This window comes from Helianthus annuus, chromosome 12, assembly GCF_002127325.2.
Source record: "Helianthus annuus cultivar XRQ/B chromosome 12, HanXRQr2.0-SUNRISE, whole genome shotgun sequence".
NCBI classification, from domain to species: domain Eukaryota; kingdom Viridiplantae; phylum Streptophyta; class Magnoliopsida; order Asterales; family Asteraceae; genus Helianthus; species Helianthus annuus.
Window position 1 is genome coordinate 2839786 of NC_035444.2, and position 26884 is coordinate 2866669.

A 26884-nucleotide genomic window follows, 5' to 3' on the forward strand; every position below is an offset into this window, starting at 1 on the left:
TGGAAAGAACTTCCCTTTCTAAACAGAATTCCAGCACCAGGAGCACCCTTTAAGTATCTTAAAAGCTTAAAGGCGATTTGAGTGTGAGCCTCAGTAGGCTTATGCATAAACTGAGATAAGTAATGAACGGAATAGGCTATATCTGGCCTAGTATGAGATAGGTAAATTAATTTACCTACAAGTTTTTGATATTGGGTAACATCAACACTCTTTGACTCTTTTTGTGTTAAATTTGTTAAAACATGATTCTGTTCTATGGGACAACTGGTAGGCTTGCTCCCACTCATCCCATATTCGTTCAAAAGGTCCATACAGTACTTTCTTTGAGTAAGACACACACCATCAACAGTTTTTATCACTTCAATTCCCAAGAAAAATTTTAGTAAACCGAGATCCTTTATTAAAAACTCAGTTTTTAAAAAGTGTTTAACCTTATTTATTTCATCTTCGTTATTTCCTGTTATTACAATATCGTCAACATATACAAGGAGAACAACAAGAACTGAATCAACAGACTTAATAAACAGGGAATGATCACATTTGGACTGATTAAAACCAATTTTAACCAGTACCTGAACCAGTCTTTCATTCCACATACGTGGAGCTTGTTTCAAACCGTATAAAGACTTGTTTAACTTACACACTTTACCTTGATTTTCAACACTTAAACCATCAGGTAACGACATATAGACTTCTTCTCTAAGGTTACCATATAGAAAGGCATTGTTCACGTCAAGTTGATATAACGGCCAGTTATTCTGAACAGACATACTGATAACACACCTCACAGTAACCATTTTAACAACAGGAGAAAATGTTTCCTCAAAATCTATTCCCTCCCGTTGATTAAATCCCTTCGCCACAAGTCTAGCCTTAAACCTATCAATTTCACCTGTTGACTTATACTTTACTTTAAAGACCCATTTACACCCAATAGGTTTTTTTCCATTAGGTAAGTCAACGATATCCCAAGTATTATTCCTATACAAAGCAGACAGTTCATCATTCATAGCGTCTACCCACCGTTTATCTTTAATAGCTTCTTTATAAGTACAAGGCTCAACCAGTTTATTAATATTAGCAGCAAGACACACATTTTCTTTAGGCAAGCGAGTATAATCAACATACTTATCATAGTTATATCTAGCATTTCCAACAATAAAGTCCTCAAATCTTTTTGGGGCAGTTGAGGATCTAGAGGACCTTCTAGTGGGAATGGTACCCTCAGGAAGGTTTGACTCGTCATTAACACTACTAGACTCAACCCTCACAGGACCAGTTTCATTCCTTAAGGACTCATTACTCTCAGATGAATCATCAGTCCCTGATGATTGCTGAGTATCACTATCCTCAGGTGATTCAACCTCATCACTGTGTTGCTGTGTCAAAATAGTTGAGTCAGTGGATACCTTCTCTTCATCATTGGGATTTTTATCACTTGAAAATTCAAAGCTATCGAAAAAATTTAATTGATTTAAATTTTTAGGATTTTCTAAACCAGAACAGGCATTATTTTTAAAAGGAAACACAGTTTCATGAAAACTAACATCCCTAGAAAAGATAAATCGCTTTTGATCGAGACTCCAAACTTTATATCCCTTTTTAAAGTTTGAATATCCCATAAAAACGCATTTTTCAGCTCTCTCTTCGAGTTTATCAAGGTTATTTAAAACAGTAAAATAACAGAGACAACCAAAAACTTTCAAGTGATCAAGAGAAGGTTTAAACCCAAACAACATTTCATAAGGAGAGTAGCCATGCAAAACAGAAGAAGGAAGCCTGTTAATTAAGTAGGAAGCAGTAAGAACACATTCAGACCAGAAATTAAGAGGGACATTAGACTGAAATAATAAAGCTCTAGCAATGTTCAACAAGTGTCTATGTTTCCTCTCCACAACACCATTCTGTTGTGGAGTGTATGTACAAGACGTTTGATGAATGATTCCCTTTTGTTTGACAAAGCTTGACATTTGCGAGTTAATGAATTCGGAACCATTATCACTTCTGAAGACCTTTATATTAACTTCAAATTGAGTTTTAACCAGGTTATAAAAGCTTTGTATGTTTTCAAAAACTTCAGATTTTGACTTCATTAAATAAACCCAAACTGATCTGGTAAAGTCATCAACTATAGTGAGGAAATATTTATACCCCTCTATACTAGTAACCTTGTAAGGTCCCCAAACATCTAGGTGAACAAGATCTCCTACCTTAGTTGCTTTATGGTCACTAAGCGGAAATGGAATCCTATGTTGTTTAGCCTTGTGACACACATCACAGGGATTAATTTCATTAGATTCGGACTTAATTTGAAGAACATTTAACACTTGTTCAGCAGGATGACCCAGTCTAGAGTGCCAAAGCTTTATATTTTCAGCCTTACTTAAACAAACAAAAGCAGAACTGTGAGAATTACCACAAAAATATAGACCCTCAGATTGTCTACCAGTCACCAGGGTTTTCTTTAAGCATAAATCCTGAATATAACAAGCATTTTCATCAAAGACAACTCTAAGCTTATTATCCTTGGCTAACTTATACACTGAAATAAGATTCACACAATATTCTGGAATGACAAAAACATCTTTTAGAATCACAGAATCTGACAGTTTGAAACAACCAATTTTAGTGACTTTAGCATTAGTACCATTAGGATGCTTAACAGTTATGTTATATTCCGAAACATCAACTAGATTAAACATGTTTTCACTAGTTGTAACCATATGCTGATTTGCACCAGAATCAATGATCCAATTCAGATTTTGTGTTGAAGCATTATTTGAGTTAAAACAAAAAACATTCTTGTTCCAACCAAATGAAGAAAAAGAACTATAACATTTACCTCCTACATTGGATTTGTTGGTATCATCAGTTCTGTTCTCATCTAGCAACCCTAGCAACTTAGAAAACTGATCAGCAGTTAAGGAATTCAAAGAGCTAGCACATTTATCACTCACAGAAGGACTAGCACCATTACTAACAGAATTGTTAGACTTTGGCCATTGATGACCATTTTGATTTGATTTTTGTCTATAATTGGGAGGATACCCATGCAATTCAAAACATTTATCAACCGTGTGACCAAGCTTATTGCAATGAGAGCATTTAAGATTGGGATTAGGACCTTTATTAAATTTTTTCTTATTGTCATTGAAATTATTTGTCTTAGCAGCAAAACTCACATTAGGATTTTTCGAAACGTTATTAGATTCTCTGTGTGATTCCTCTCTAGATATAATTGAAAAAGCAGTTTTAATAGTAGGAAGAGGATCCCTTGTCAATAAATTGGTCCTAACAGGTTGATAAATGTCATCTAAACCCATCAAAAACTGCATAAGCTTGATTAACTGACTAAACTCATTAAACTTAGTAGAGGCATTGCAAGTACAAGAAGGTAACTGAAGGATGGCATCAAATTGTTTCCACATTGTGTTAATTCTATGATAATATTCAGACACACTAGTCCCATTTTGACTCACAGAGTTAATTTTTTGATACAAGCCAAAAACCACAGAACCATCAACTTTATCATAAGTGTCTTTTAAGTCATTCCACACCTCTGAAGCAAGTTTTGAATACACTTGTCCAACATACAACTCATCAGAGACAGAATTTAGAATCCAAGTTAACACAATAGAGTTGCAACGATCCCATTGACTAGCTAAAACATCATCAGTTTTTGACCTAGAACAAGTACCATCAATAAACCCTAATTTGTTTTTAGCCGTTAAAGCAAGTTTCATGGCATTAGACCAGACCACATAATTCTCAGTTCCCTTTAACTTGATATTAACAACAGTAAGCCCACTAGAATCACTAGCATGTAAGTATAAAGGATCACTAGCATCAAGTTTGCTAATCAACGTAACAGAAGATTCAGTTTTATCACCCATAGTAAACAATCAAAGATGATCAATAACAGTCAGAAAAACAGATAGCCAAAGACAAACAGCCAAGTAGAGAACACCCGAGATACTGAATTAAAAATCACACACAAAAAAAAACCAGAAATAATGCTAAATGGCGGATCTGCACCAGTGTTCTAGATCGCTGGTTCGTCACTCAATAGGTGCCAGCGCAAGTCTTAGTGCAGAAGCCCTAAAGATAAACCGATAAGCAAGAAAGATCTCACCAAGATTGGTTCCCAAGTTAGGGTTCTCCAAAAAATTACTCACAGTCCGTAACCTTCACTTAGGGTTACGTGACTATGAGGCGAAAAAAAAAAGTAATGCTCCCTTGAGAGTCGAATCAAGAGTCTTGACTCTGGCGGCTGACAGGAAACACCAAATCAGAAGAGGATCTGAGCGAAAACCCTAGATCTGTGACCGAACAAAACAACCGAGCTCAAGCCGCTTGATCAACACCGAGCCCTAGTACGCAGCGGAACGAACACCAGAATCACCCTTTGAGCTCTGATACCATGTCAGAACTCAAGAATGATATAGAGATTGATTTTATTGAACAAAAGTCTGAACCGAATTACAAGGAAAATAACCAGTCAACACAGCTTGCTGGAAGAAAAGATGGAAAATATGATCAAGACAATGAATGTCAGCAGTGTACAAGGATCTCACGAATGAACATGTGAGAGAACTGAAAAGTTTGTAAGAGAAGATTGAAGCTCTTGAATGATTCTGCACCTCTCGCTGAATCCCAATAAAAAGGCACGGCTGATGCCCTAGTACCGTTAAAACCAGGCTGCTGCTATAAGCCCAAAAACAGCTTCAAGCCCAACTGCTCCAAGCCCAACGAGAGACAAGCAGAAAGGAGCGGCCCAGCGGAGAAAAACCTCACAAAAAGAAAAAAAGGATAAGAACCAGATATATATAAATAGCATATTTAAACTGAATAATGTAGGTTATTTTAACAACTAGTAAAACCGAATGAAAAATAGAAGTAAAAACATTGAACCATGTACGCTAGTTGCAGAGTGTTAACGTGTAAACGTTAGACCGTCGACTTAAGACCCGCACATTGCGACGGGTCGTTAAACGGAAAAAAATTGATGTAAAAACGTTAAACCATACACGTGCGTTGCAACGTGTTAACTCGTAAAATTTAGATCGAAACGTTCAACCAACAAATTTGAAAAAAAAAAAGTATAGAGAATCAAAGCTGAAAGTGAAAGTGTTGGATTAAAAATGAAAAGAAAAGAAGCTCTGTGGCAAGTTTGTATACAATGAAAAGTATAAAAGTAAAAAAAAAAAAAAAAAAACAAGCACAAAGCACACATCTACTACACAACAAAGTTGGTATTTAATTAGTTATTGTAATGTAATGTAATTGTAATGTATTGGATAGCAAATTAGAGTTACTCTATAGTTAAGGTTTGGTATTACATTGTAGATAAAAATCGAGTTATGGCTTGGGAGATTGTAATTGAGTTTTTGAGTTATATTTCTCAGTTATAATATATTGAATAATTTTTCCATTCGTATTTGTGTTTTTGTTATCCAATTTGCTTGTCGATACGGACTTTAATTGGTATCAGAGTTGATTATATAAAGTCCCAAATTAACCACACGAAAAACCAGTCCAAAGCATTATACGTCCTTCCCATTTCTTGCACGAAAATATCTAAACCTTGAATTGTAGGATTTTCTCAAAGTCTATATTAGGACTATTCTAAATGATAGCAATTGTAATCCAATTAAAATAAATATATTCTTCTATTAGTTGTGAAAATTTTTGTAAAGTCAAGAGAGGATGGTACTGATTATAAAAAAAAAAAATAAATAAAAAAAAAACAAAAGTTAGATTTAGCAACAAAATATATAAAACATGTAGCTCCCCTTAATTATTTAATAAGTTTAGAAATGTTGAGGGCTGCTAGAATGAGAACTACCTCGAGTTGTAAGAACCGCGAGAACTACACCCCACGGGTGGACGTTCACCATGATTTTTTTTTACAACTAGATGTGTGTATTATAAACACAGCCGTAAAAAAAAAAAAATTTAAACGCCGCGGTCGAGGGGGCAGTGGCGGACCCAGGATTTTTTTTCATTGGGGTCCATTTTTTCGCGTTAGAATTTTTCACAACCAAACATTAAAATTTTCGGGTCGGTCATCGTAGTCGGATCAGGTCGGGGCTAGGAAATAATGTAGAAGCATTTAGTGGACATGAAACCACTACATTATTAAGAATCATTTTTAAGAATCAAGTTATCAAATTATGGTGATTAATAAGTTGCTTGAAACCAATAGCTACCTAAACAACACAACTACTTCACATAACTTTAAAATTTTGTTTAAGCTTTTTTTTTTTGTGTGTGTGAATGCCTATATGTTGAAAGTTTTATTTGATAATCAAATGTGAAATAAAATCATTTGGAGACATTAAGTTATCATTTAAAAAAAAAGCAAATTAGAGAATCAATGGGTGGTTGTGGTGTTTTAAAACACTAGTTTAATTTGATAGAAAAAATAAACTAAAAAACCAAGGATGTAAGACTTGAACTTGAGACCTAGTTGTTGGAACACAAAGAGATTTACCACCATACCATCTTTGCTTTTAATACTATGGGGTCCAACTATTTTATTTTATGGGGTCCTTGAAAAATTTAACATACCGGTTCTACTATTTTTTTTTAAACATTGGGGTCCGTGGACCCCGACCCGCACCATTTGGGTCCGCCCCTGCGAGGGGGTAGTTTTTTACACCACAAGTTTGGTGTTTTTAATTTTTTTTCTTTTTTCTTTTTTTTTTCACCAAACTTGTAGTGTAAAAAACTACCCCCTCGGCCGCGGCGTTTAATTTTTTTTTTTACGGCTGTGTTTATAATACACACATCTAGTTGTAAAAAAAAAATCATGGTGAACGCCCACCCGTGGAGTGTAGTTCTCGCGGTTCTTACAATTCGGGGTGGTTTTCATTCTAGCGGCTCCCTAGAAATGTTTATAAGTAATGATTATAAAATAAATAAAAGTTAGATTTAGCAACAAAATAAATAAAACAAGTAGCTCCCCTAAATAATATAATTAGTTTAGAAGTGTTTACAAAAAGAAATCTGGTAAAATTTGTATATGTTATGTACCAATCGGATTTGGGATAAATAATCCGTTGAGTGGATTAGGCTCAAAAGAAAATAGCAAAGAAGCAAGACTTGAGGTATCTCTCTAATACTTTTCATTCATAATAAGAAATGGACATACATAGACTGTTTAAATAGAAATCACAATGTTAACCATCTAACCCACTACCCCACTAACTCAACTAATAACTAACTATGGAGATAAAAAAGGAAATCATGTGGAAACAAGAAAGTGGCACGTAACATTCCCTCCTACTCAAAATAATCCTTGTCCACAAGGATGAAGTCGGATCATTAGCGGTGCACCACGGTGGCCGCCATTCAGTTCTTCCTGCGGCATTCGGGGCGGTCTCACCTACCTGCCATGGTGGTCGCCAATCAAGCCATTTGTTGACAGCGTCCATAGGTTTGTTGGTATGCAACTTCATGGGCTTGTGAAAGTGGTTAAGGCATGACAGTGATGCCAAAAAGTTGCATGCTATTGGTTTCAAATAATAAAATATTCTTGATGATTTCTGACCAAATAACCGAGAGAAGAAAAACTTATTGGTTTGTTTGTTGTGTTTGGAGAACAAGGCAGAACCATGCAAGCATGTCTTTAGTGGTGATGACACAACTCTCTGGATCCGGCGATGAGGAAAAGAGGCAGCAAACAAGAAGCAAGGTTTATGACCCGGTAGTTTTGCCGGCGGTGGAGACAGTTGTTGAGGCTGTATAGTTTCAGGTTTCGGGACAGTTTTTGGTGTAGGCGAGGAAGATGGTGCTTTGGCGGAAGCACGCAGTGGTGGCGTTGACGTAGATGATGCGGTGGGCTCGGTGGAAAGATTATGTCCGTTTAGGGAGTTCTCAAGGGATTGAAACCCGGTGCGAATTTTGTGCAGAGTAATGATGATATGATTGATTTGGAACTCATACCAAACAAACTTTTCGTTCACATACCGGCGAAATTCCTCCTCACTTTGGGTTTGAGCGTCCATTGATGTGGATCAAGACCGCTCTGATACCAATTGTTATGTACCAATCGGATTTGGGATAAATAATCCGTTGAGTGGATTAGGCTCAAAAGAAAATAGCAAAGAAGCAAGACTTGAGGTATCTCTCTAATACTTTTCATTCATAATAAGAAATGGACATACATAGACTGTTTAAATAGAAATCACAATGTTAACCATCTAACCCACTACCCCACTAACTCAACTAATAACTAACTATGGAGATAAAAAAGGAAATCATGTGGAAACAAGAAAGTGGCACGTAACAGTATAACCATCCAAACAAGACCAAAACCATGGTGTTTCTAGTATTCATTGAAAATTAGAAGCATATCAGCAAAACTATCATAATGTTAGGTCTCTTTAATCAGAATTTTTTTTTATGAAAATAAATATGTAGAATAGTTACTTTCTAACACACAGTCACATACTATCTTAAAAGACATGGAAATTTATCTCAAGTTCTCAACCTTTTCATATCAAAATTAGCCACAATAAAAACTGGCTTAATAGGTCGCTCACACGTATAATACGCAACTCTCATTTCTTGCCCCAACGTATTAATTGGCAAGTAGGCATGTAAACAAACTGAATGAACACGGACAGGGCATGTCCGTGTCGTTCATTTAACTTTAATCGAGCGCAGACGTGAACATATAATCAAACGGATTTTTTTTTGTTTATATTCGTTTATTAGGAAAAAGAATATGTTCGTGTTCGTTCGTTTAAAACTAAACGAACAGTTCGCTAATGCAAACGAACATAAACAGACATAATTGAACAACCACAAACGAAAAGAAATGAGATAGGTTGAGAGTGATTGGTTGCAAATTGACGGGTTCAGTTACGATAAGTTTTATTGGAAAGCCCATTTTAATTACTATAAAGCTCATTTACTAATTAGTAATATATAGATATAAAACCCCTTTTATGTTTATAGTTAAATAAATATAAAAACTCATCTATTCGTCAAAATTTAAACAAACATAAATAGACGATCAAAAAGTGTGTTCATGCTCGTTCATTAAATTAAATGAACAACCTTGATCATGTCCATTTGTGTATTAAATAATCGAACATATACGAACTTCCTGCCGAACAACTCATAAACGTTCTATTCGTTTAGTGGCATACACTTGTCTATTCATATGTAATTTTCGAACATTTTCCCTTACTTTATTATATTGCCTAAATACCTACTTAAATCTAGGGCGTGCTAGTCGCATTTGGATCAACCTGAACCAAACCCGCTCGCGAGCGAAACCAAAAACGCCTCAAAACCAAACCCTTGAGGACTAGACCCTTAAGGATTGGGTTTGTAGTCGTTCTCAGGTAGAGATGCACAAAAAAACCGGACCTGGTAAAAAAGCTAGAACCGGCTTTTTATGCCTATGTTTTCTATGCCCGAAACCAAAACCGAGCCTACCCACAGGGTATAAGGTATACATTTGATTTCAAAACTTGTAGCCAGAACCGTACACGATTTATAACCATTTAATACCCGTAATCGGTTTTGATCTATACGCATAACCAATTTTTCTTAATACCGGCTCAGGTTCTTTTAATATCGGATACATAGTGTTTTTTTAATACCCGAAACATATTATAATTATGATGGAAAGTTCTTGTACAAATAATCTTAACATACTAAACATACAAATTGAAGGAAAAGTCAAAAAGACAAGGTGACATTTTTGTAATTATCTATAATTATCAAAGTTACTCTACAAATGTATCTAAAAAACCTACCCCCCCCCCCCCAAGCTAAAATGCTAAAAACTAAACCCCCAAAAAAACCTAAAAAAATTAAAAAAACACATACAATTTTTTTTTAATATTTTTTATAAAAAAAATCGCTACTTTTACTAGCAAAAAAAAAATATTTATAAAACGTAGCGATTTTTTATAAAAAAATATTTAAAAAAAATTGTGTTTTTTTAGGTATTTTTGGTTGAGTTCACATTTGTATAGTAACTTTGATAGTTGGTGGTAATTACAAAAATGTCACCTTGTCTTTGTACTTATCCTTCAATTTGTATGTTTAGTAGGTTAAGTCTATTTGTATTTGATCTTTTGCCTATAATTATGAGTGTAACAATAAATTAAATTGCATTACGTTCAAAAAAAATTAAAGTCCATTTCTAACACAAATTAAACTATTAAGGTACGTTTTACTTTTTTCTTTACTATCTTATATCTTTGTAAAAGTCCATTTTGTAGATTCAAATTAAACTGTTCAGGTATGTTTTACTTTTTTTCTTTACTATTTTTTATCTTTGTAAAAGTCAATTTTGTAGATTAAATGCAGTCTAGTATTTTTTTTAATTTATGTTCGTGCATTTAATTTAATTTTATTTCAATGCATATTTAATAATACTAAACCCCCTGAAAATAGAGTATTAAAAACCCAAAATTAGGGTACTAGAAAACCCGAAATAGGGTATTAAAAAACTTGAAAAAATGGCATTTTAATTTCGGTTTTTTAAGAACCGGTTCTATACCCTATCCTAACTCAGGTACGTACGGTATACTATACTCTACGTACCTGAGTTAGGATAGGGTATGGTTTATTTTACCTAATAACCAGAACTAGAATCAAACCGGTTATACCAATACCCAATTCCATCTCATAAAAAAACCAGAACCGATCGTTAATAATACCTTATGTAAACCTCTATTCTCAGGTAGGACTAGAGGTGTACAAAAAACCGGTTTTAGAACAGAAACCGGAAAAAAACTGAAACCGGTTTTTTTTAACCGGTTTTAGAACCAAACAGCCGGTTGTAGACCGGTTAGGGATATTTATCTTCGAAACTGGTTTTAAAATAGAAACCGGTTATAAAAAAACCGGTTTTTTGAATAACCGGTTAAAAACCGACCCTAACCGGTTGGAACGGTTATTGTTTTGAGTAAAAAAATCGGTTAGTAACTGAAACCGGTTATAAAAAACCCGGTTTTTGTTTTTGATGAAAAAAACTGGTTAGGTTAATAACCGGAACCGGTTTTTGAAAAAAACCGATTTGTACACCTCTACCTGTAGGACTGAAGGTATTTTAAGGCTGCTACATTGGGTTTTTGGGCTGACGTTCATCAAACCATCAACTCAGCAGTTGGGCTTTGGATTCATAACTAACTAACTAACTAAGTATAGTCATGTTCAGTTCTTCACTTAACAGTTGGGCTAGACTAATTACATTAGAGCTTAGACATATTTTATGTTGGGCCAGGCTATTGCCGGATGTTAGTAATAAATTATGTACATATTATGAGCCAATACGGGGCTACCCTATTCGGTAGAGACGTTTGTCTCTCAGGGTAGAGGTCTCAGATTCAAACCTGAGTAAATGAACATTTTATATTATTTTATCTAACGTAGAGTAGAGTAACATTTGACATTAAAAAAAATTAAAAAAACTTAATTTATGAAAAATTAGACTCAAGTTTGGGCAGATTTGTAAATATACAATTCATAACCAATTCAATTAAAACCAAAGTTTCAAGATTCAAACACAAAAAATTATATTTTTCAAATAAAAATTTATAACTTGAAATCTCATTTTAACCCACCCTACATGTATGCATAGGTAAAGAGTAGTTTTAGGTGTACCTCTTGTTTACCATTTTTTTTTTCATACCATACCACTTTTTTTTTCCCTTTCTATACTTAAGTTCCAAAAAAACAACTAAATTCCCAAACTACCCTCGCTCTTCACAAACTTTGCAAATTTAGATGGGAAAACGATATGATGTCGAAGAGGAGCCCGATGACGAGGCGATGGAGGAGGACGAAGAAGACGACGACGAGGATGAAGAAGAATACGATGAAGACGACGAAGAGAAAACAAACAGGATTAAGAGAAGCAAAGAGCTAGGGATCTCATGCATGTTAAACACGGAGGTCGGGGCGGTTCTCGCGGTTATCCGCCGGAGAAACGACTCGTCCTCCCAATATTATCATCAAGACGACGCGTTAGATTCCGCGATAACGAGTTCTTTAAAGTCGCTAAGATCACTTATATTTAGTAACCAACAACCGTGGAAACAGATCGATCCGTCCATCTACGTTTCCCCGTTTCTAGACGTGATATCGTCGGATGGCGTCCCCGCGGGTGCCACCGCGGTGGCGCTCTTTTCGGTTTTAAAAATCATGAGACTTAATATGTTTGATAAGAAGACTCCGGGTGCCCGAGAGGTAATGGCTAATGTGGTCATGGCCGTGACGGGGTGTCGCCTCGAGAAGACACACCCCGTCACGGAAGGCGCCGTGATGATGAAGATTCTACAGGTTTTACAATCCGTGATGAGACACCCGGCATCCGTCCTCCTCAATGATCACGCGGTTTGCACCGTCGTGAACACGTGTTTTCAGGTCTTTATTTTTTTAAATTAAAATTACACCATTCTAACCACGAAAATCACGAACTCGCCTTTATTTCTTCGTAAACATGTTTTCAGGTGGTGCAACAATCGGCTCATCAAGGCGATTTGTTACAACGAACCGCTCGACACACGATGCACGACATAATTCACATCGTATTCTCCCGTCTCCCCGAGATCGAAGTCGAGGACTGGGAGAACTCCGAATCCGACACCGAAGACTCAATCGACGAATCCGGTTACGGGATCCGTTGTGCGGTTGACATATTCCACTTCCTTTGCTCCTTACTAAACGTCGTCGGGATCGCGGAAACCGAAGGGTCACCCGCACTAACTGCGGACGAAGACGTCCAGGTTTTCGCGCTCGTGATAATCAACTCCGCGCTAGAATTAAGCGGAGACAGCATAGGAAAACATAAAAAACTTCTTACAATGGTTCAAGATGATCTTTTTCATCACTTGATCCACTACGGGACCGCTTCTTCGAGCCCGTTAGTTTTATCAATGATATGTAGCACGGTTTGGAACATATACTACTTCCATCGCCAATCAATCCGCTTACAACTCGAAGCGTTCTTTCAATTCGTGTTGTTTAAAACGTTAAACATCCACGGGTACTCGAATTCCTTACAAGAACTCGCGCTTGAAGGGGTCATAAACTTTTGTAGACAACCTACATTCTTAATAGAAGTCTACATTAACTATGATTGTGACCCGCTTTCGTATAACGTGTTCGAAGACATTGGGAAGAATCTTTGCAAACACGCGTTTTTGTGCGGTGGCAGTGCCCCTGGGGGCACTGTCACCGCGACAAGCTTGCAACTACAAGCTTTTGAGGGTCTCATGGTTCTCATTCATAACATGGCTGATAATGTTGATAAGCAAAACTACTCGAGCCCGAAGGGCCCGTACCCGGTTGAGATATCCGAATACAAACCGTTTTGGGAAGAGATCTCGAAAGAAGATACGGGTTATGAGGAATGGATAGAAGCTGTGCGGGTTCGAAAGGTGCAAAAGAGAAAGTTGATGATCGCGGCGAGCCATTTTAACCGAGATGAGAAAAAAGGGATGGAGTACTTGAAGATATCTAAACTGATATCCGACCCACCCGACCCGAAAGGACACGCCATGTTTTTAAGGTATGGGTCGGTTTTGAGCTCAAACTGAACTTTCAGTTTTAGAAAACTGTTCGGTTTCGATTATTTGGTTCGGTTATTTCAGTTCGGTTAATCGATTTTTTTCTCTTATTCGAAATAGGTACACTCCGGGCCTAGACAAGACAAAGATCGGCGACTTTTTAGGCGATCCAAGCGAGTTTAACCTCAAAGTCCTCAAGGAATTCACGGATACATTCGAGCTAAGCGGGTTGGTACTCGACACAGCTTTACGAACATATCTAGAAACGTTTCGACTCCCGGGAGAATCGCAAAAGATTCATCGAATCTTAGAAGCGTTTTCCGAGAGATTTTTTGAGCAACAATCGTCCGAAATATTCGTCACGAAAGACGCGGTCTTCATACTATGTTACTCGGTGATCATGCTAAACACGGACCAACACAACCCGCAAGTGAAAAAGAAAATGACCGAAGACGAGTTTATACGAAACAACCGAGCGATCAACAACGGTCAAGATCTCCCGCGAGAGATCTTATCCGATATTTTTCAATCGATCTCGACAAAAGCCATCACGATATTCGGCCAAAATGGGGCCGCGGTAGAGATGAACCCGAGTCATTGGATCCAGCTCATAAACAAGTCAAAACTCATCCTACCGTACATCACAACCGATTTCGACAGCAGGATCGGTCGAGACATGTTCGCCGCGATCGCGGGCCCCACCGTCGCGACACTCTCCGCCATTTTCGAACACACGGAAGACGAAGAAATCATTCACGAATGCATCGAGGGACTATTCGCCGTCGCGAGAATCTGCCAGTACGGACTCCAAGACGCGCTCGACGAGCTACTTTCGTCGTTTTGTAAATTCACAACTTTGTTAAACCCGTACGCGTCGGCCGAGGAAACTTTGTTTTCCTTCGGACACGACCTGAAGCCGCGAATGGCAACACTCGCGGTCTTCACCGTCGCTAACAACTTCAAAGACTCGATCCGAGGCGGGTGGAGGAACATTATCGACTGCTTGTTAAAGCTAAAACGACTCCAACTTCTACCGCAAACCATCATCGAAAGCAGCGGGTCGGGTAAACATAAACGCTCCGAATCCGAATCCGTACACGACCTAACCGGACGGATCAACACATCGAACTTAATGGCGATCATTTCGCACTGCTTATCGATGGAAAACGTCGAAGAGTCACTTAACCTCGGCATAACCGAATTCGAACAAAACCTTAAAGTCATCCAACAATGCAAAATAGGAAGCATTTTTAGCAAAAGCTCAACACTACCCGTCGAACCGTTGCTAAACCTCGGACGGTCGCTAATATTCGCAGCCGCGGGTAAGGGGCAAAAGTTTAACACACCAGCTGAAGAAGAGGAAACAGTTCAGTTCTGTTGGGAGTTGATTCAAGCCATGGCTTCGTGTAACGTCCACCGGCTTGCGGTGTTCTGGCCTACATACAATGACTACCTCCTCAATGTCATTCAGTTCCAACTGGTGTCGCCAATGCCATTCGCGGAGAAGGCGATTGTCGCGTTGATTCAGATAAGTTTAAAGCTTCTTGCGTCTTCTGCGAACGAAAAGCTCGCAGAAGAACAGGTTTTCAAGTCGATTAACTTGATGTGGAAGCTAGATGGGAAAGTTTTGGAGATTTGTAACGAGTTTATAATCAAATCGGTGACGAAAATGTTAAACAAGTACGCGGCGAATCTGTTGTCGCAGTTGGGGTGGAAGACGGTGTTCCATTTGTTAACGAGTACTGGACGACACGCTGAAACGTACGAAAGGCGAGTCGAAGCGCTTATTAACTTGATGGCGAAAGGGACGGGGATATCGGTTATGAACTACGCGTATTGTATAGATTGCGCGTTTCGGTTTGTGGCTTTGCGGAATAGTCCGGTGGATAAGAACATGCGGTTGATGGACTTGATGGCGGATTCGGTTAAACTGATAGTCGAATGGATGAAAAACGGGTACCCGGATGTGGGAAGTGGCGCGAGTATGAACAGTATGGCTGGCGGGATGTCGACGGTTGACGAAAACAACATGCATTCGACGTTGTCGATGAATTTGTTTTTGAAACTGGGAGAGGTTTTACGCAAAACGAGTTTAGCGAGACGAGAGGAGGTGCGAAACTATGCGGTAACGTCGTTGCATAAAGGGTTTATAAACGCGGAGGAGCTTTGTTTCGCGCCGAATAATGTTATAAACTGTTTTAATCTTGTTGTGTTTGCGATGGTGGACGATTTGCACGAAAAGATGTTGGAGTATTCGACACGGGAGAATGCGGAACGGGAGACGAGGAGTATGGAGGGGACGTTGGGGCTGGCGATGGAGTTTTTGGTGGATGTATACACGCGGTTTTTAAGCGTGTTGATGGAGAGTGCGGGGTTTAAGACGTTTTGGCTGGGGATATTGAGACGGATGGATTCGTGTATGAAAGCGGAGCTTGGGGTTTATGGCGAGTCGAAGATGAAAGAGCTTGTTCCGCGTTTGTTAACGAAGATGATCACGTTGATGCAGGAGAAGAAGGTTTTGGTTCCGCATGAAGGGAATGATTTGTGGGAGATTACGTTTATTCAAATACAATGGATTGCTCCTTGGCTTAAAGACGAATTGTTTCCTGATTCTGCTGTTGCTTGATTTCATTTGTAGTTTTAGAAACATGTACCACATTTGAACTCAATTAAATGATTACTAGCTAGGATAAGTAGCAGTAATTGGTTGTTAAATTGATTGTCATACAAGTTTAGTTGTGAAAAATAAGCAAGTACGAGTGTATAACTCGTAACAAACGGTATTGGGTATAGGTATAACCGGGTTCAGGTATAGGGTATGACCGATTCCGTGTATTTTCGAGTATAAACTGGGTACGGTTTCAGGTACGAGTTTTGAGCTCAAAATGTATACGCTGTCCATACCTTACGGGTAGGGTCGGGTTCGGTTAGGTTAGGAGTATAAAATACTTGTGTGCAAAACTAACTGGTTCCTAGCCGATTCCGGGTATTTTCGGGTATAAACTGAGTACGGTTTCAAGTACGAGTATTGAGCTCAAAATGTATACACTGTCCATACCCTACGGGTAGGGTCGGTTCGGTTACGAGTATAAAATACTTGTGTGCAAAACTAACTGGTTCCGGATATTTTTCTTGGGTTGGTTCCAGGAATGGGTTTATAACCCAAACCACTTCACCAAAAACACGGGTTTGGGGCAAAGCCGTTTTGGAACCGACCCAACCCGCCACTTCGTATACCAGTTTGTATTCTCGTTCGCTTAAACTGGTTAGGACCCAACTTGATTTAAAAAAATAGGTTAAAACCCTGTTTTTGTCCCAAACCGGTTTGTCCAACCCAAACAATTTGATAGGTTCAAACACTTTTCCTCGTATACTAGCTTATAACCCAATCCGACTTTTACAAACCAGTTTTTACTTTTTGTTCAACAACTCGGTTCGAAACCCAAATTGGTTTAAAAAACGGATTTGTATGGTTTACCTACATTCCATCTTCACAGACCCTACCAAATATAATTAGGTGAGATTTCACGGAGCATGGTTTATTGTTATCTTTAAAAAAACATATAATTGGGCCCTAGACAAATGAGGGCAAAAGTTGTGGGCCTGTTGTTTTACCCGCTTCCCACTTGGGCCGGCCCTGTCGACCAGTCTTTAAAAACGATATTAGTTTGCGAAAAAATATACATTAATTTGTAATGCTAGTATGCTACTATAATGTAGATGACGAAATTATTTTGCCTTTATTGCAGGTATCATGCGTAGTTTTGTGTGAGATCCATTAAACTATTTGTTAGTATTTGGGTGGGGCATTATGAAATATAAATTATTGTAATAAATGTCAGATTTCTGCACTTCATGGTGGTGGTTTGGTGTCACATACAAAATGATTATAGAGAAAGTAAACAAGTTTATGATTGAGGTAGTATTTGATTAGATGCTGCATGCTCGATGGCTATTTGGGTGTGGGCGGTTTTCAGTGTTTGATATAACATCTCGCCGCTATTCTTTTTTGAGTTTAAAGACATTTTAGACATTCACAATCTCATTAAGAGTGGTAAGAAGACGGAAAAGATCATTTACGGCCTGGCTATTATTGCATGCTGGTGCATATGAAAAGGAAGAAACAATGTGGTTTTTAATCAGATTAAATGTAGTCCGCAAGATATCATAGGGGAGATAAAGTCGAGAGGTTATGTTTAGGTTAAAAATAAATCTTCCTGTAATTATATTAGTTGGGCGGATTGGTGTAAATACCCACTGTATATGTAATTTCTTGCACTTTGCCCGTTTAGGTCAGGGGTGTTGTTGTTTGTTTGGCCTTTTGTCCTTTTAGGTCGGATGTGTGTTTTAATAAAGTCTATTTAAAAAAACAAAAGTTTTGATCAGGTCACCAAAAAGTTTATACACATTAATTAAACCTCCAAATATTTTATTATAATATTAGTAATGGACGTTAATAATTAATTTCGCATATACTAGAATTGGGTTTACTTAAAATACCTAAAAAGATCATGGAAAAAACATGAACAAACTACATAATTCTTAGACCCTCTGTTATTTAAAATCCACAATTTTTTTTTTTTTTTAACTTTTTCCTCTCAATGTAGTTTTTTTTATGATAAGTATTTATATATAAAAAAATGTATAGATGGGGTAGGGTAGTTGACCCCAAGCCATGTGTTTCTAGCTTAGGTCGTTAAACGACAATACACTGGTCCTTGTATATATAAGTTGTTCATCATTAGATATATTTGGATGGAAGAAAATTTGTGATGATATGGGCCATATATGGCCAATAACATGAGTTTTTTGTTACGTATGCTAAGTTGTATTATTTTGTATACATGGTATATTAATACTATCATGTAGACCACACAATCTTATGATACATATAACAATTATTTCGACCCCAAATCGCCAGTAGATCCACTCATGTTATACCCTCCTCCACTACCAAAACCAAACTTTCAAACAACCCCTTTTTATTGTTAATAGAAATCATTATATAATATACACGTTACAAATTTACATCGAGATAGTTGGTAAACGGGCAACAAACTGCGCCGCTACCCCTTTTTGAATAGAAAAACTAAGTCTTTTAAAAATTACGTCCATAGATCTCGAGGTCATAACATTACTATGCATGACCCTTTGAACTCGACTAAGTAGGTCCACGGCCTCTGGCACCAGAAAACCAAAAGTATCAAAAGCGAACGGGATAAACACGTGCTGGTTGTCAAGGCACGCTTTCTCGTGTTTGGTCACTTTACCCGAAGCAGCCTTTAAAGCAGCCTGACCCACCGTGAAAGCACTACCCCCTAAGCCCACAAGCGGGGAAACCCCTGTTAGATCCACACAGGCAGTTCATTGTAGAGAGCTCCGGGGGTTCAAATACCAACATGATTTGGTTAGGGATGTCCTTTTTGACATATTCAGGCGCGCTGATATTTCTGCAAAGAAAGAGGCACCCGTTAATTTCTTAACTGACCCGTTGGAAGGGAGATCTACACTTCGACCAGTCGACATTCTGGTCTTTGGATGGGTAGGAGGAAAACATGCGTGTCTCGTGATCGCTTAGAGCCCCTCTTCCTAACCGCGCGCGGGCCGGGCTTAGAGCGCGTGTGGATCTAACAGGGGTTTCCCCGCTTGTGGGCTTAGGGGGTAGTGCTTTCACGATAGATCAGGCTGCTTTAATAGAAATTTGAATTGTTGGAGGACAATGGAGACCCCATACCCTATACGTGCTAGTTCGTATAATGAGATGATTATACATCTCATTATGATAGCATTTAATCATTAAGTTCATATTCTTAAGATAACAAGAGAAATTTTAGAATAATTGTTGTATTGAGTGTCTTGTCATTAGGATTATTTATACCCAATGCATATGTACATAGTATACCCTCAACTATGGTTGCTTGCACAAGTCGCTTAATGATACGATTAGGGGACCTATGTGATGGTATTGTTTCCATGTGTTACCGGTACATAAACTTTTTATGTAATTTGAAAGTCGAGTGACACCATGTATTTTCAGACGATACATATAAAAAGTTAGCAATCGTAATCTAACATAGTCATGTGGATTCTCCATGGTCTAGAGATTAGTCATTCACGCCGTTGATCAACCATCACCTTTTAGGTTCGATTATACACCACTATATGTTTCTTTAGTTATACCCACTTATCTAAATCTGACAGCCCATTATATAACTATACATATCTCTGGCGGTTGATAGGTAACTGGTCCGGATTCAACATGGGATCGTACACATCAGTTTCCGATCTCCTCAGAAGTGAAAAGAATATTGGGCTACCCAGGATGGAAAGAAAGGTGTATGGGATTTTAATCTACGCGACTCTCTGGTGCATATGGCGGAATCGCAACGATCAAGTCTTCAAATCCAAGATGTGCAGGCCTGAAAGGCTACTAGAAGACATCCAACTCTTAGTTTTTGAATGGTTAAGTCAAAGGGCAAAATCTCTAAAAATCGACTGGAATAGATGGTGTAGTAATCCGTTTTTTGGGCTCTAGGCGATGTATAATGGCTTGGTTTCCATGGGTTTTTCTTTCTGTTTTTATTTCCTTTTTTTTTCCTTAGTTCATGTTCCGGGTAACGTTTTGGGTTGTATGGGGTTTTTTGCTAGTTCCCCGCTAGCTCTTTGATTTATATCATTGTCGCCGTTCAAAAAAAAAAAACATACACTTTATAGATATATTTTCTATAAATAAATTTTATGAATATTATATAGATGTTATATTATATGTAATATAATATCTAAATTTGCGTTAAAAATATTGAGATATAATGACACGATAAACGAATTTTGTAATCCTCTAGTGATCACAACATATGAGCGTAAAACAATTTGGAACGAACTCGTTCAATATTAAGGAACTTGTTCATTTTCATGTTTTAACATGCATTTTCTTGTTTAGTAATATTTACTTGTAACAAGTAGAAATTGTGCTAAAGTGTGAAGTCATGATACAATTACGTATTACGTGTTTATAATTATGCAACATATCCATATAATAACGGAATGAATGAACGAGCAACAAATAAAGCGAATATTAACGAAAATCACAAAATATAACAATGAACATAAAATATAGCAAGGACCATGAGACAATGATTTCAAAAGAACAATATGCATGAAAAATGAAGAGTGAAAAGACAACCAGCATATAATGAACATGAATTGAAACATATCAAACAATCGTATCAAAAATCGCATCAAACAAACGTGTATATCGAATATAAAATACTTTGAGTGAAACGAAACACATGATTATAACAAAGCCAAGTATCTACACCGGATGTATCAATCTAAACTTTTCTTAATTAACATTTATAACCTTCCTCTATATGGTCACCATAGTCTACATAATAATTTAAGTTCAAGATTTTATTCATACTCAAGGTTGTAAAAGTCGCTAGTCGGGCGGTGGGGTACCGACTAACCATTAATCGGGATTAATCAGGGTTAGTCGGGATTAGTCAGATTGTGATTTTTATATGTAATTTTCAGTTTTTATATAATGTACACTTATATATAGGTAAATATTATAAGTAGATAGGTTTTAACCCCTCGACCAATTTTTTTAAGTATATAGGATTAGTCATCGGAATCTACTCAATTTGGTTGGAAACCGGCCAGAATTTACAAATTTTGGCGAGAATTTGACTCGAATCGCCGATTTTTTTCCCGGAATTTGACTGGAATCGCTGATTTTTGGCCGGTCGACTAGGGCCGAGTAGGTCCGACTAGAGCCAACTAGGTCCGACTTGGGCCGAGTAGCGATTAATGGTCCGATTAACAAAAAATTAATCAGTGCCTGGTCGACTAGCGATTAATCACCGACTAGTCCCGATTTTTACAACACTCTTCATACTAATTAGTCACATTCTTTTGGATTAATTTATGATATAACTAAGTAAAAAAATAAGTGTTGAAAAGTATTATTACTTAAACACCGTACGTATAACATAACCATTATATTCTGAATAAACAAAACAATTCTCCTTACTCTTATGGTCATATTTGATGAACCCTTTGGTAACACCCTTTGATAGAAAGAAAAGCCACACCTCTCTCTATCTATCTCAAATTATGTAATATGGGGCCTAAGCCTCAGAGTGGGAGGAGAAAATGGTGTATAAGTGTGTGTGTGATTTTTACAGCCATAAGTTGTTAGTGCTTTATAGCGTAGACTATGATGATGTAACATCACAATTCTCATTTGGTATACAAGTTTAAAATTTTCAAAGTTGAAGAATGTTTTCATTGCTTTGATTCTTGAAAACTACATGAATAGATAGATAGATAGATACAAGTAAGATGTCCCGATCGATGATGCAGAGAAATGTGTTTTACAGGAAAAAAGTTTATTTATAGCAATTAAGCAGAAGGCACCTTCATATAAACAAAGGAGTAAAGTACACAGATAGTCCTAGTGTTTTTCCAAAATTTAGGATTTGATTCATAGCTTTTCAAAAGTATACAGATGGGTCATGAGGTTTGCACTTTGTAACACATTTAGTCTACATGCAACAAATCTAAAGGTTTCAGGAGGTTCAAGTGGTGGACTAAATGCGTTACAAAGTGCAAACCATAGGAACCATCCATGTACTTTTGACAAAAGTTGGGGTCAAAATGTGTTACAAATTGCAAACCATCGGGATCCTTCGTGTACTTTTGAAATGTTAGGGACTAAATTCAAAATTTTGGAAAACCACGTATAGTTTACTCTAAACAAAAAGATAAAAGTTTGACCTACAAAAAAAATATCTGTAACATTATTATGAAAATCGATACCGAAATTTCCATTCCATTTACAAGTTGAAAGAAAGTTTGGGATTTATAGTAACAACTAGGACGTTGCCCGCCGCGTGTTGCGGTGGCGCACGGCGGGTTGAACCGTGCACTCACACACGAAGTGTAAAACACAATGCGTAAGACGCATTGCACTACAGTTAATTCGTAAAACATAATGCGTGAGACATAATACGCTACACATAATTCGTAAAACACAACGACTAAAAGACAATTACTTAAAAGTGTATAATACAAAGCTTTTAACCATGTGCATAAAACATTAAAACACACAAATATGCGTCGTTGTGTGAAAGCTTAGGGGTTAGACTTTGTAGGTGGCTAAAGAGCATGGTGCACGTAAACAAAGATATATAGAAAACATTATCATTCCTGAATGACGCAGTATACGAATATGAGAAAGGCAATTTAGTTGAAGAAATTATAAGGAAAGGAAAAAAGAAGAAAAAAAAAGCAAAAAGAAAAATAGTTGGAAGGAATAGGGATCGAGCCCTTGATTGATATGTTATCCAAAATCGTATTTACCAGCACCACCATGCAGCTTTTAGTGTGAATTATTATAATTAAATTTACTTAACAACTCACAATGTCGGTGGGGAAACCTGCCGACATTTGTGCTTAAGATATATTAGATTTTTAAGAGTCCAGCACTTACCGAGTTTCGTTCAAGCCCCGCCACTAAGATTAGCAGTTTATTACCTTAAGTTAACGGGTATTTTTAGTTTAAAAACTAACACATGGAGTAGACTTGTACGTACAGGTTAGACAAAGCGTGAAACGGACGGAGGGTAGGATCTGGTCAACGCCGATCCCGAAACGGAAAGGTACGGTACGGTAGCGGTATTTGACAGTAAAATTCGGTATTTTACCAGTACCGTACCGAACCGGTACCGATCCCGAAAATACCGATACCGTAAATGCCAAAAACTGGATACCGTTTCCGGTACCGAAAAAATTCAGTATGATATTTTCAGGATCGGGACAGGATCGGGATCGGTATTAGATACCAAATGTTTATCCCTAGTGTGATTGTTGTAAAAAGTTCGAATTTTTATAAATTTTCAAAATTCTGCAAAAAGAGCGTAGACGTCATGGTCCGTATCGTAGTTATTAACTGAAAGAGGGGCTGAAATAGAAAGTATCAATAGAGCAAGGGTTTAAAATAAATAATGCTTACCTGTATATAAGACAAAAAAGAGGAGAAATGGTCGGTTGCCACCGACTTTTTCTTTTAAGATGTTATACAATAACAAAATATTACAGAATTCCTAAATACTTATTTTCACAAATATTGGATTTAAATTTGTATCCTGTAACAAAAATAAACCGTTTAATTACATAAAAGATGTATTATGTAACAAAAAATAAAGTAGTAACATGCAAAAAAAATATCGGCAACATTGTTATGAAAACGGGTGTATTAACGAAATAATAATAATAATAATAATAATAATAATAAATAAATAAAACCAATTAATAATAATATTAATATTCAAGCCAAAATATGCAAATATTTTTAGTAAGTATAATAATAAGTCGTAATAATATAAATGATAAGTTAATGATGAATAGTAGTAAAATGATAAGTTGAAAAGGAAACAAATTGCTAAAAATTAACCAAAAGTAGTTAGTGGTGGACTGGTGGTCAAATCCCTTAAACCATTTATATGGAATGGATTCAAGAATTTTTTTTTTTTTTTTAAGTAATGTTAGTGTTTTTAGATGCTTCGATTTCATAGAACTAGATGTATAGATTTTTTGGTCCATTAATGCTCATCATATAATAAAGATACGATAAAATAATTAAAAAAACACTATTGATTCAAGTTTCAACAAATTAACATTGCTAATTTAAGTTTCAACAAAATTAACAATTTAACATCACTAATTATCTATTATAATTTCACATAATCATTAAAGTTTTGACAAATTGACATCACTAACTATTTAATTCAAACTCATAAACATAACATATTCATAGAATCGTAGATTATAGGTAAGTAAAAGAATTTGGAATTTTACCTCCCAAGAATTAGACTTTGGAGCAAGAAATTGGACTGATACAGAGGTGGAGGTAGGCGGCATAGACTTTAACGGAGGTAGAGAAGTGGTCTGATCGGAGGTCGGCGGCAATTGTCGCGAACGAAGGTGGGCGGCGTTTTGGTGATGGTCGTGAATTTGTGGGCTGCAACGTCTGATATTCTATTGTTTTTGTGACTTTGTCGGCTTCAGTGATTGATAAGTGAAACCCTAGTTTTTGTAAATTTCAAGAAAATGTCAATGAGCATGATTGAACCCATGACCCATTTGCTTAGAAGTTAAGTGTTTAAGCATTGAAACCATTCTTCGTTCTTGTATATGGGTTCACTCAAGATTTTTAGAGACACTTTATTAAAATTTTGAAACTCCCAATTAACCGGGACCTTTATATGTAGGTTTGTTCGTGTACAGGAGTGAGGCTCTAACCATCTCCTCTCGTCTCATTTTTTCCAAGTGTTATTAATAAAAAGGTATAATCTATACTATATCATAACATTAATTAATTTATTAGTTTTTTAAATAAACTTATATTTTCACTTACCAAGTTTTACCAAGTTCAAAATTATGTTGATTAAAATATTAAGAAATGATAAATAATTATGATAATTGTTTGGATGGTAAGAATGATAAAAATACAATCGGTTAAATAACTCAAAGATAGATAATACTAAAAATCAAAATTAATACTAGCTGAAAGAAATAATGTTTTAAAAATTAACTTATCAAAATTTATAATTATCACGTCAATGTTCATTTTTTAATACGTGTCTTGACGAGTTTATATGTTAACAAATTACATTATATTTTAATCTATTAATCCAATAATATACGAGTTTATTCAACCATACAATACATATGTTTTTTTAAACATATTTCTATTATTAATTATATAACATTACATTTAGCAATCCTTATAATACACGAGATTATAAACTTTTATGTGTGAATTTTTTATTGAAAAAGTTATTATTTATCCTGTATATTATATGTTTATGTGTAAATTTTTTATTGAAAAAGTTATGATTTATCCTTTCTTATAGAAAAGTATGAGTGACAAAACACTCAAAACAACATCCAATACCGTTGTGCTCAAGTTCTCAAACTTTATATCAACAATAGTAACGAAATTTAGAAGAAATAACTTTACAACATCTATAGAATAAAAATTCGACTTTTTAATTGACGTTAGTTGGTGGATAAATAGTAATATAATATATTTAATATGCATCCAATACGGTTTTTATATATATTTAAAATTAATAAATTAATAAAATAAGTAATATAAAAAGGGTAAAGGTGGATATCCCACAAGAAAAGGAGATGTTCCGATTAAGAGCATCAAAATCAAAAAAATGAGTCAATATATGTTCGCTTTCTGCTACATTCTATTATTGACTTTTGCAGCAGCCAAAAGCCGATTTACAATGGTGACATATGCATTTGGGTCCACATACGTTGGAGAAAACGGCTTCGAGGTTTTATCTCACGTGACATAAACATTTTTGGAAGATGTCGTATTATATTACGACTAACGTTGGTCACCAAGTTAAGGATAAATTCTACATACAGTAGTTTTATTAGTTTGATACGTTTGGCTCTTTGGCGCCGGAGCCAGTTTGGTTTTTTGCTAGAGTTCGGCGTGTGGTCCATAACAACTTTTCGACCTGTCAGGGGCGAGGCTTTGTTTTTAGTAGATTAGAGTTGTCTATTCAGAAGGGGATGGCGGCGCAGTTTGTTACCCGTCTACCTGTTATCCTTATGTAATTTGCCCTGTTGATTGGAATGAAACTTATTTTTATATAAAAAAAATTAATAAAAATGTTTTTTAATGTAGCTGCTTAGCAGTTTTTAGCCGGAGCAGTAGCTAAGCTCGTGGTTTTTATAATTCAACGGTTTAACTGGTTTAGTCACCTGCCCAGTCTTAATAGCTGCTCGACCAACGAATGTTATAGATAAAATATGTTGTTTAGAAATAGATATAATATTCTTGCGGCTTTGATAATTAAACGGTTTAACTAGTTTAGTTACCCGTCGGGTCTTAATAAATGCATGCCGACGAAAGTTATAGATAAAATATGTTATTTATTTAGTAATTTAAATCTAATAAAAGATTCTGATTAATATCACATGTCATTCCCTCATTTAACTTCAAAATTTTACTTATATTTAATTTTATTTTTTTAATAAATAATATATAGTTATCACTAATGCTTATCCTTTATCTTTTAATATAAATAAAATAATAATAATTTAATAATAATAATAATCTATACTATATAATAAAAGAAACCTGATTTTGGACATGTGTCATTCATTGAAGATGTCTATATTTGTAATTTCCTACCTTTTCATACTTAATATTATTATTTACCAAATTGACACTTTTTTATTTAGTTTACCCTTATCTCATATTTTATGAAAAAAAATATCGATTATTCTATCTCTTATTTTCATATTGCATTTTTTTT

The 26884-nt window shown here is 36.2% G+C and overlaps 1 protein-coding gene across 1 annotated transcript; it reads left to right on the forward strand.

Moving 5' to 3' along the window:
- The first annotated feature begins 11716 nt into the window (after positions 1-11716).
- On the forward strand, positions 11717-16253 carry LOC110893784 (ARF guanine-nucleotide exchange factor GNL2). The gene is made up of 3 exons (XM_022140914.2): positions 11717-12393; positions 12480-13540; positions 13659-16253. The coding sequence occupies exons 1-3, from the start codon at positions 11755-11757 to the stop codon at positions 16162-16164; spliced, it is 4206 nt and encodes a 1401-aa protein (XP_021996606.1). The 5' UTR covers positions 11717-11754; the 3' UTR covers positions 16165-16253.
- Positions 16254-26884: the final 10631 nt, after the last annotated feature.

Coding starts and splice junctions, on each gene's coding strand:
- LOC110893784 (XM_022140914.2), top strand. CDS start 11,755: ATGGGAAAACGATATGATGTCGAAGAGGAGCCCGATGACGAGGCGATG. Junction 12,394..12,479: donor TCGTGAACACGTGTTTTCAG/GTCTTTATTTTT, acceptor ACATGTTTTCAG/GTGGTGCAACAATCGGCTCA. Junction 13,541..13,658: donor GGACACGCCATGTTTTTAAG/GTATGGGTCGGT, acceptor TATTCGAAATAG/GTACACTCCGGGCCTAGACA.